Source organism: Crocuta crocuta, unplaced genomic scaffold (assembly GCF_008692635.1).
Source record: "Crocuta crocuta isolate KB4526 unplaced genomic scaffold, BGI_CrCroc_1.0 scaffold27, whole genome shotgun sequence".
Classification (NCBI taxonomy): Eukaryota; Metazoa; Chordata; class Mammalia; order Carnivora; family Hyaenidae; genus Crocuta; species Crocuta crocuta.
Genome location: NW_027532250.1, coordinates 1,236,513 through 1,245,991, shown reverse-complemented (window position 1 = coordinate 1,245,991; position 9,479 = coordinate 1,236,513). Strand labels below are relative to the sequence as shown.

General features: G+C 53.4%; 1 protein-coding gene across 2 annotated transcripts in view; it reads left to right on the top strand.

Annotated features, from left to right (window-relative positions):
• The window catches only part of PCK1 (phosphoenolpyruvate carboxykinase 1), a 26,195-nt gene extending 17,496 nt beyond the window's left edge, over positions 1–8,699 (top strand). The window contains exons 1-10 of one of the 2 annotated variants that reach the window (XM_077778285.1): positions 3,471–3,539; positions 3,718–3,981; positions 4,440–4,621; positions 5,036–5,239; positions 5,371–5,558; positions 5,990–6,152; positions 6,564–6,788; positions 6,883–7,014; positions 7,395–7,490; positions 7,698–8,699. In XM_077778285.1, coding sequence (XP_077634411.1) covers positions 3,758–3,981; positions 4,440–4,621; positions 5,036–5,239; positions 5,371–5,558; positions 5,990–6,152; positions 6,564–6,788; positions 6,883–7,014; positions 7,395–7,490; positions 7,698–8,152 — 1,869 coding nt within the window. In that variant the 5' untranslated portion in view covers positions 3,471–3,539; positions 3,718–3,757 and the 3' untranslated portion in view covers positions 8,153–8,699. Of the gene's footprint in view, positions 1–3,470; positions 3,540–3,717; positions 3,982–4,439; positions 4,622–5,035; positions 5,240–5,370; positions 5,559–5,989; positions 6,153–6,563; positions 6,789–6,882; positions 7,015–7,394; positions 7,491–7,697 lie in introns of those variants that run through there. The other variant, XM_077778284.1, reaches the window with a different exon arrangement.
• Positions 8,700–9,479: the final 780 nt, after the last annotated feature.

The following is a 9,479-nucleotide window of genomic DNA, read 5'->3' as shown; positions in this document are numbered from 1 at the left end:
GGGTGAGGGGGGAGGGGAGGGAAGGGAGGCCATGATCTTGCAGTTGAGAGCCTGAGTTTGGGAGAATGTCCTATTTGCATCCTCTGGGCCTGCACGGTCTTAGGTCCCCAGGAAAGAATTGCTTGTGATTGTGGATTTCCAATGTGCTCTGGCTGAATTCCTTGTTCCAACAAATATCAAGTATGGAAGCCCAATAGGTGCCACCAACGAGGTCAGAGATGCTGTGTGTGCGGAGCTCTGAGCACGTCTCACACGGCCTTCCCCCTGCGCCATGGGGTGGCGCAGTGGAATCCTTCTGGATCCCTCAGAACGCAGTGTGGAAGCCGCCCATCCAGACTCCGCAGGAGGTCCAAGTGCCGACGTGGGTGGTCTTTGGAGTCTGTTTATCAGCCCTCAGGTGACCAAGGGACCGCCCATGTGTGTCTCAGCCAGACTGTCTCCGGCATCCCCTCCTCAAGTTCATGGCTTCCTTTTCCGCCGATGACCTGGAAGGTGGCGCTCCCCGCCCCCACGCTCACCTGCTCACACCTTGTGAGTCGTGGCAGCCCCGCCCCTGTTTCCCTGCTGCCTCCTCCACCGCTCTGCTGGGTGCAGGCCCTTCAGGGTCCTGCCCGCCCCCTCATCGGGCCGCAGACCCAGCCTGCGGTGTAACCACCACTACCAAGTGTGCACGGAGCCTCACAAGGAGAAGTGAAGCACTTACTTTGGGGGTTGAAACTGTTTTTGTCAGTGTCTCTTCTTTCCTTCCCCTTCTTTCAATAAAAAGCAATTTTGTCCGGGCTCAACGTCTTATATGTTGTTAAAAAGAGGAGCAGTTTTGTACCTTAGGACGAAGCTGGTGAAGCCACCCCCCGAAAGTTAGGGGGTCCCTATGGCGTTTACTCCAGAGACGACAAATGCAACTCACATCGGGAGCACAGCAGAGGTCCCCAGCCACCGTCCCCACCCACCGTCCCCAGCCACACGTCCTCGCAGGGGGTGACCGGGCAGTTTTGATGGGTCCTTACACCTAAGCCTGGGGAGACGTCCCCATGTCTGTGGCCAGCCCCTCGAGTCCCCTTTGGGGCAGGCTTCCTCCAGGGACAGAGACAAAGCGGGGTCCTGTCAACAGAGGGGTAAGTGAAGCTTGTCCGTCTTCCGCCCCGTGTCCTCAACACCCCAGCTTCCTCTGCAACCCTCTCTTCTAACAAACTCAGCATTTTCAGCTAAATCTGCAACCCACATTTTGCTCTGAGGGATGTCAGACAAGGGACGTCAGACAAGGGACGTCAAACGCCCTTTTCACACTTTGACGAGGGACGGGTGCAAAGGAATGATGCCAGCCTTCCCCGAGGTAAATGTGGGCAATTTAACAATGGCTGAAGGGCATTTTAATTGAGCTGTAGCTACTTCTCTCCCGGAAGACTCAGAGCATAAACACCTTGAATTTATGGGGAGCATTTAGAAATGCAGAGAAGTTCTGGCTTCTCATTCTTGTTTTCAATCTATGTGCACTTTGAGGGAATCAAACCTGTTACGGTTTTATCAGCGAAATGGGAATCTCTATCCATTTGGTGAGAGGCACCGCACTGGTATGAATGTGCGTGTTGTGTGTTTATGGTTGTGCATCTGACTGGCTAATGTCACGAGCTCAGAAAGTGTCCCTCAGCTGCTGACCATTTACGTCGTCATTACACTTGAATTGAGACATGACACAAACTTAGGTGGCTGACCGCACCTCTAAGAATGAATTCCAGTGACCTAAACAGGAAATATTTTTAAATAAAGGAAAACCTTTCATATGGTGTTGATCCCGAGAGATTCAATTGGTTGAAGAAGAGTTTAAGTAAATGAGACATAGCAGTGGGTTGATAATTTTGGTGGAAGCTGGTGACGTGTACCTAATGTGGCAATGGGGACAACTGATTGGACACTCTTGATCGGAGATTGCCATTCCCAGAGTCTTGTGGTTTTTAAATGTTTATTTTTGAGAGAAAGAGAGAGAGAGAGCGAGCGAGACAGAGTGCAAGCAGGGGAGAGGCAGAGAGAGAGAGAGGGAGGCACAGAATCCAAAGCAGGCTCCAGGCTCTGAGCTGTCAGCACAGAGCCCGACGCGGGGTTTGAACCCACAAACCGTGAGATCATGACCTGAGCCGAAATCGGACTCCCAACTGACTGAGCCCCCAGGCGCCCCATCCCAGTCTTGTGTTTGTACAGTTCCTTATAGACACGGTCATGGAATTATCTCTGTACCCCCCATGGTGGAGGCAGGTAAATCCCTACCCACCCTCATCCGAGGGACAGGGCACCCCCTCACTGCGCTGTTGGGTTGCCTGTGGAGAGTCGGGGCCTGGCCCCGTGCTCCTGACTTCTCACCCAGCGCTCTCGAAATGCCAGCAAGCAGCTCCAGAGTTCATTAAATTGGACCGAAGCTCTTACAGCTGGCTAAGCAGATTCTTTACAGCTGTTATAAAGGTCTCATTGCTCAAGGGTAATCTAGCAAAACCACCGAGCCCCCTTCACTCCCCAGGCGCTCAGAATTGCAAGGACAATGAGAAACATGTAGTCGTCTCCACAAGTAACTGCATCCAGCCCAGAACTGCTTGGAGAATACACGGAAAGTTCCAGAACAGGGAATGGCACCTCACAAGGGGCAGCATGGTGTGGGACCCCAGAGCCCCGCTTGCTCATGCTCCAATCTTCCCTCTAATCTCCCAACAGCCAGGGGCTGGGAGTAGCCACTTGGCCTCTCTGTGCCTCGGATTCCTTGTCTGTCCGTAGGCTCTAGCGGGTGGCAATGAGTCCGTTGATGCAAAGCATTTAGAACAACGCTTGCTGTTCACCCATTCAGTGTCCACTCTATACTAGGAACTGTACATACAAAAATTAGCAAAAGAGGCAGAAATCTCTGCCCTTACAGAGATTTATATTTTGGGAGGGTGCCTCCAGGGGACACTCAGTAAGGTTATTCGCCCCCAGTCAGGTCCAACTTCTGCCAATGAGCCACGCGTTCACTCACATTTGGGCACGTTCTTTCCGTAGGCTTTGACTGTGGGGTGACACGTCACCTCGGCCATGTTTGCCAACCAGTGGCCATCGGTACACAGAATGTGCCGCCAGGGTCCCGGGTGCCCCAGAGGAGCGCCCCGATCCCACCTGCCCATCGGTGGAAGGTCAAACGGTTTTACATCAGCAGAGTGAACTGGGTCAAAGTTTAGTCAATCACAAGTTGTGTAAGGACTTGCCTGGGCGCTCTGGGACTCCAGGTCCCCCGGCACTCATTAACAGCTATCTATTCAATGATTATCTCCCTGGGGGTTATTGTGGTAAGCCCGTCCAGAAGCACCATGGACCGTGGCCAGGATCCAAAGTCCTGCCCCTGATGTCAGAGACGAGCCTCCCTGGGGTGTTGCAGAGGGGCGGGGCCTTTCTCCTCTCTGGGATTTAAGGCCGGAGGTCCTGCCTCTGAACAGCAAGCACGGCCTTCCCACTGGGAACGGTTGCCCACCAGCGGGAAGCACCCTTGGATCTGTCACCAAGATCACCCCAAAAGAAGAAAGGTAGGTAGAGCTTTTTACTTCACATGCCTAAAGGGGACAGAGACAACGCGAATTCATTTCCTCTCCCCCCACCCCCCCAGAGCTTCGACTGTCCGGCGAGGTGCCATCAAAGAAGCACACTGAGTTTCTCCGAGGGCATCTGTGACGTTGCTCACGAGGCCCGGGTTTTCTGTTTCAGGGAAGCGTGCGTCCGTGGCCCTTAGCGCAGCCCTGTAGAAATGCCGCCTCAGCTCCCGAACAGCCTCAATTTCTCAGCCAAAGTCATCCAGGGCACCCTGGACAGCCTGCCCCAGGCGGTGAGAGCCTTCGTGGAGAGCAGTGCCAAGCTGTGCCAGCCTGACCACATCCACATCTGTGATGGCTCCGATGGCGAGAACCGGAAGCTGCTGGACCAAATGGAGGCCCAGGGGATGATCAAGAGGCTGCGGAAGTACCACAACTGGTAAGCGGGCCCCAGCGTCCCCACTGCCCCCGATGGTGCCACGGTGCCGCTGGCCAGAGGTGGACCACAGAGCCAAGCGGGGGCTGGGGTGGGCTGTCGATGCTTCACAAACGTAATGAAATGGCCAGAGCCAATTCAGGCTTCAGTTTAATGACACTCATAGAGCGGCTCAAGTCTGCACATACGGACACTCTGCGAACTAAACCCCCGATAAAAATGGCGGTCAGACCTGCCCTGTCCTAAAAGACAAGTTGGGGGTCTAGTAGTGTCTCTTCCGCTGTGTCGTCCGTGTGCTCGGCACCTGTGAGGTGTGGGAAGAGCACGTAATGAACGGGGCTGGTCTGTTCCTCCCTGACACAGGGCCGAAGGGAATCCCATGCGCAGAGGCAGTGCAAGGGGTGACACTTCCCTCCTCTCGTTTCTAACCCTTTTTTTTTTTTTTTTTTAAATTTTTGCAGCTGGTTGGCTCGCACTGACCCCAGGGATGTGGCCAGAATTGAAAGCAAGACGGTCATCATTACGCAAGAGCAAAGAGATACAGTGCCCATTCCCAAAAGTGGCCCCAGCCAACTAGGTCGCTGGATGTCCGAGGAGGACTTTGAGAAGGCGTTCAATGCCCGGTTCCCAGGGTGCATGAAAGGTGAACGAAACATTTGCTTGACTGGGAAACGTCAAATAGAAGCAAAGGCAAACCTTTTGTTATGATGTCCCCTTAATGGTGACCATGACAGCAGTGGGGGCTCCCCTGGCCTCAGAGAGCTTCAAATCCCACGTAGGAAACGGGATGCACCGCACATGCGTGGCTCAGTTCTGGCTTTACAGACTGTCCCCTGCGACCACGACAATGTGGGGACTTGGGATAGCTTGGCCAAACTCAATTTCACCTTTATAAAAACCACTCATTTTTGCATTCTGTTCGCTTTCCAGTGGCGTCTTCAAAATTAGGGGGGTGGGGTGGGCAGGTGCTGGTAGGAAGGGCGATGTTGGTGTCGCCTGTCGCCCTCTGTGAGCCCGGGGTCATTTCTCACCACTTCCCACCCACTGGCCCCCACAGGTCACACCATGTACGTCATCCCGTTCAGCATGGGGCCGCTGGGCTCGCCCCTGTCCAAGATCGGGATCGAGCTGACAGACTCGCCCTACGTGGTGGCCAGCATGCGCATCATGACGCGGATGGGCACGGCCGTCCTGGAAGCACTGGGTGACGGGGAATTCGTCAAGTGCCTCCATTCTGTGGGATGCCCCTTGCCTCTAAAAAGTAAGTGTGCGATTTCAGAATCAGAAGTTGCGACGACAGACAAGCTTCGCCTTAAACCCCGGGGCCTTTGCCCTGGGGACCCCCCCTGGCGGGCGCAGCACACGCTCACCGGGGTGTGTCTTCCCGTGCAGAGCCTTTGGTGAACAACTGGCCTTGTAACCCAGAGCTGACGCTCATCGCCCACCTGCCCGACCGCAGGGAAATCATCTCCTTCGGGAGTGGGTACGGCGGGAACTCGCTTCTTGGGAAGAAGTGCTTTGCCCTCCGGATGGCCAGCCGCCTGGCCAAGGAGGAGGGGTGGCTGGCGGAGCACATGCTGGTAAGTTGCAGGAAGGTGTGCACACGCCCGGCGAGGACTTGGGGTGGGGGAGGGGCGCGGGCGGAGGTCCAAATGCCGATGCATGCGCAGTTCCCACCAGGCAAGGCCGATGTGTCCCAGGGACAGATTTAAAAATCCCACCAAGGATGATTAATGCTTCTTTTGAATCACTTCAAATGCAATGGGATCAGGAGAGATCGTTCTGACTTTCTTGCTCGCTTTGAGGGGCACCTGGGTGGCTCAGCCGGTTGAGCGTCTGACTTCAGCTCAGGCCACGATCTCGTGGTCCATAGGTTGGAGCCCCGCGTCAGGCTCTGTGCTGACAGCTTGGGAACCTGCCCTCGGGGCTGCTGGGCAAGCTCCCAGACTGAACCGCTGGCCACCGGAGGGACGCGAGGAAGCCGATTAAGGGGGAATCTTGTCCCCAACAGATCCTGGGCATAACCAACCCCAAGGGCCAGAAGAAGTACTTCGCAGCAGCCTTTCCCAGTGCCTGTGGGAAGACCAACCTGGCCATGATGAACCCCAGCCTCCCCGGGTGGAAAATAGAGTGTGTAGGTGATGACATCGCCTGGATGAAATTTGACCAACAAGGTGACTCTCTTGGGCGTGACCGTTGACAATTGCTAATTGTCAGTTGCTAATTGGACCTGGGTGGACTTCTGGCTTTGGAAGCATGCCAAATTCTCCCAAATCCTCAGTGCTTGGCTCTTTGAGTCCATTCTTAAAGATCTTGCAAAGCCTTAGGAATATGTATTCTGTAAGCATTCTTTAATATAGAATCTGGATTGAAATGGAGCCATATGTTGCTGCTGGTTTTTACAATAAATTTGTTAGAACACTGTTGGTGGAAACCGGACGAGGAAGACAGGGTTGTAAAAGTGTCAAANGGGGGGGGGGGAAGACTTGAGAATGTGGTGTAAAAAGTAGCCTGGCCAGAGCTAAGAATATCCATTATGTTTTGTTTGGCATTCATGTCTACTTTTCTGGTTGACCACTTTCCAGGGAACTTAAGGGCTATCAACCCAGAAAATGGCTTTTTTGGGGTGGCTCCTGGGACCTCTGTGAAGACCAACCCCAACGCCATCAAGACCATCCAGAAGAACACCATCTTCACTAACGTGGCTGAGACCAGCGATGGGGGCGTTTATTGGGAAGGTATCGACCAGCTGCTGGCCCCGGGCATCAGGCTCACTTCGTGGAAGAACAATGAATGGACCCCCCAGGATGGTGAGGCCCCTCCCGGGGACCCCAGGGCTCTAGCCTGTGGGCACTGCTGGTTTGGGTCGGATGCTAAGGGGCCCCTCCTCTCTTGATGCTGTAGGGGAGCCTTGCGCCCATCCCAACTCCCGCTTCTGCACGCCGGCCAGCCAGTGTCCCATCATCGACCCTGCGTGGGAGTCTCCGGAAGGGGTGCCCATCGAGGGCATCATCTTCGGAGGCCGCCGACCTACCGGTGAGTCTCTCCTCCGTCTGGTCTGGGAACACGGGTGTGTTGGCTACCAGAGGGCATGGACGGAATCTCTCCTTTTTCCTGATCTCGCCAGAGGGCGCCAAGGAGCCCCAGCTTCCCCAAATCCAGGGTAATTGGCAAGGCTTGGTCCTTGCCCCGACAGAGCTTTGTCTAAAGTAACTTTCTGCTGCGTGGCCTCGGTGCTGTAACTCTGACAGCGGGTTTGTGCACTTGACTTTGGGAGGACAAAATTAGCTCAAGTAGAAAGATACTGTGCCGCCGTGTCTTTCCATTTTGTGAGATCCCACAACCAGCGAAGCCTTTTAGGGATGTTCCTTTGCGTCAGAGCCTTTAAAGGGGGTGTTCCTTGTCTCCTGCGGCAGGTGTTCCTCTGGTGTACGAAGCTCTCAGCTGGCAGCACGGAGTGTTTGTGGGGGCGGCTATGCGGTCAGAGGCCACAGCAGCTGCGGAACACAAAGGTAAATCTCAGTGACCATCTCCAGCCACAAACAAGAAGGACTGGTGTGCTCTGGGTCTCTGCCTCTGTGTCTCTCTCTGTCTCTGCCTGTTGTGTGTATAGCAACAGAGAGACAAAACCAAGACATGTCTGTGTCAACAGTAAACAGTGCCAGTGTTGTCCTGTGAGAGCGTGATTTACCAGCGAGATTCCCCTTCTCTGTTCACAGGCAAGGTCATCATGCACGACCCCTTTGCCATGCGGCCTTTCTTTGGCTACAACTTTGGCAAATACCTGGCCCACTGGCTCAGCATGGCCCAGCGCCCAGCAGCCAAGCTGCCCAAGATCTTCCATGTCAACTGGTTCCGGAAAGACCAGGAAGGCAAATTCCTGTGGCCCGGCTTTGGAGAGAACTCCCGGGTGCTGGAATGGATGTTCAACCGGATCAACGGGGAAGCCGGTGCCAAGCTCACACCCATAGGCTACATCCCTGAGGAGGGCACCCTGAACCTGAAAGGCCTGGGGGACGTCAACACGAAGGAGCTCTTCGACATCTCCAAGGAGTTCTGGGAGAAGGAGGTGGAGGACGTCCGGAAGTACCTGGAGGAACAGGTTAACACCGACCTGCCCTATGAAATCGAGAGGGAGGTGCTTGCCCTGAAGGAAAGAATCAGCCAGATGTAATCAGACCGAGAGCTTTCCCTTTAAGATCATCCCCCTTTCCAACCCATGAGATCTACTGGGAGCCAGAGAGAGTGGGGTTTTCTCAGCTGACACCACCTCTACCACTGTGATGACCACACCGATGAACCGATTCAAAAGACACACTGTAATTTTCCAGATAAGACCACAAAGTACAGGCTAGTAACTATGGGACCGGGAAGGGAAATCTTAGCATGTCTCCAAAATTCACTATCCAGTGCACGGTGGTTCAGCCCTAAGGACACCAGGCATTTAGTCTTTCCTGTTCTTATCTCTTTAGCTATATCAGTTAGCTGGAATGCACAGAGAAAACTACTTGAGCTGTATATATGTGTGTGTGTGTGAGTGTCTGTGTGCACGTGTGTGTCTGTCCACGTGTGTCTGTAGTTCTTGTTATCTGAGATGTATATAATACCTTTGGAAAAATCGTTGGCAAGATTACCTACTAGTTGTGGCTAGAAAGAAATGTTGCTTTATTATTAATATGCGTGCGTGTTTAAATTATTTTTATATAGGCCTTGTTACTTACCTTTATGTGATTTCAATTGTTTCCCCTAACACTTCTTGGAAAAATTACAAAATAAACTTTTATAGAAAAGATGGATTCATTCGCTTGGTTTTTCTGATTTGAACCACCAAGAAACGAGGACTCTCTGATGAAATATGTTGGGGTCCCAATCCCACCCAAAGGAGGTGGGGTATCAGGATCATCCCTGGGGAGGGAGGGAGATGGGGAGTATGGGGGGGGGATAGAGGGGACAGAAAAGAGCCAGTTAGGGATGAGCAAGGAGGATGTCACCCAGAGGTGACAGGGTATCGCACTTGAGGTTTTCTGAGTTACCCACCACGGAGTGTCCGGAAGCCACTGATTAGTGTCTTTTAACACTACAAGCTCAGAAATGAATGGTAGGTCTTGTGTAACCGAGTGGGAGAGAGGTGTTTTTTTTTTTAATTTTTAAATATTTATTTATTTTTTATAGAGGGAGAGCACGAGCAGGGGAGGGGCAGAGAGAGTGGGAGACACAGAATCCAAAGCAGCTCCAGGCTCTGAGCTGTCAGCACAGAGCCCAACGTGGGGCTCGAACTCACAAGCTGCAAGGTCATAACCAGAGCCAAAGTTGGACACTTAACCAGCTGAGCCACCCAGGTGCCCCCAGAGTGGGAGAGTTTAAAATGTGCTTCTTGACAACACTTTGGGTCTGGGGGTTCAGCCTCCCCATTACATTGAAGCCAATTTCACACACTTTGGTCAGTGCACACTTATTGACCAACACTCTTCTCAACTGTCATCCACACGGGAGGAGAGTAG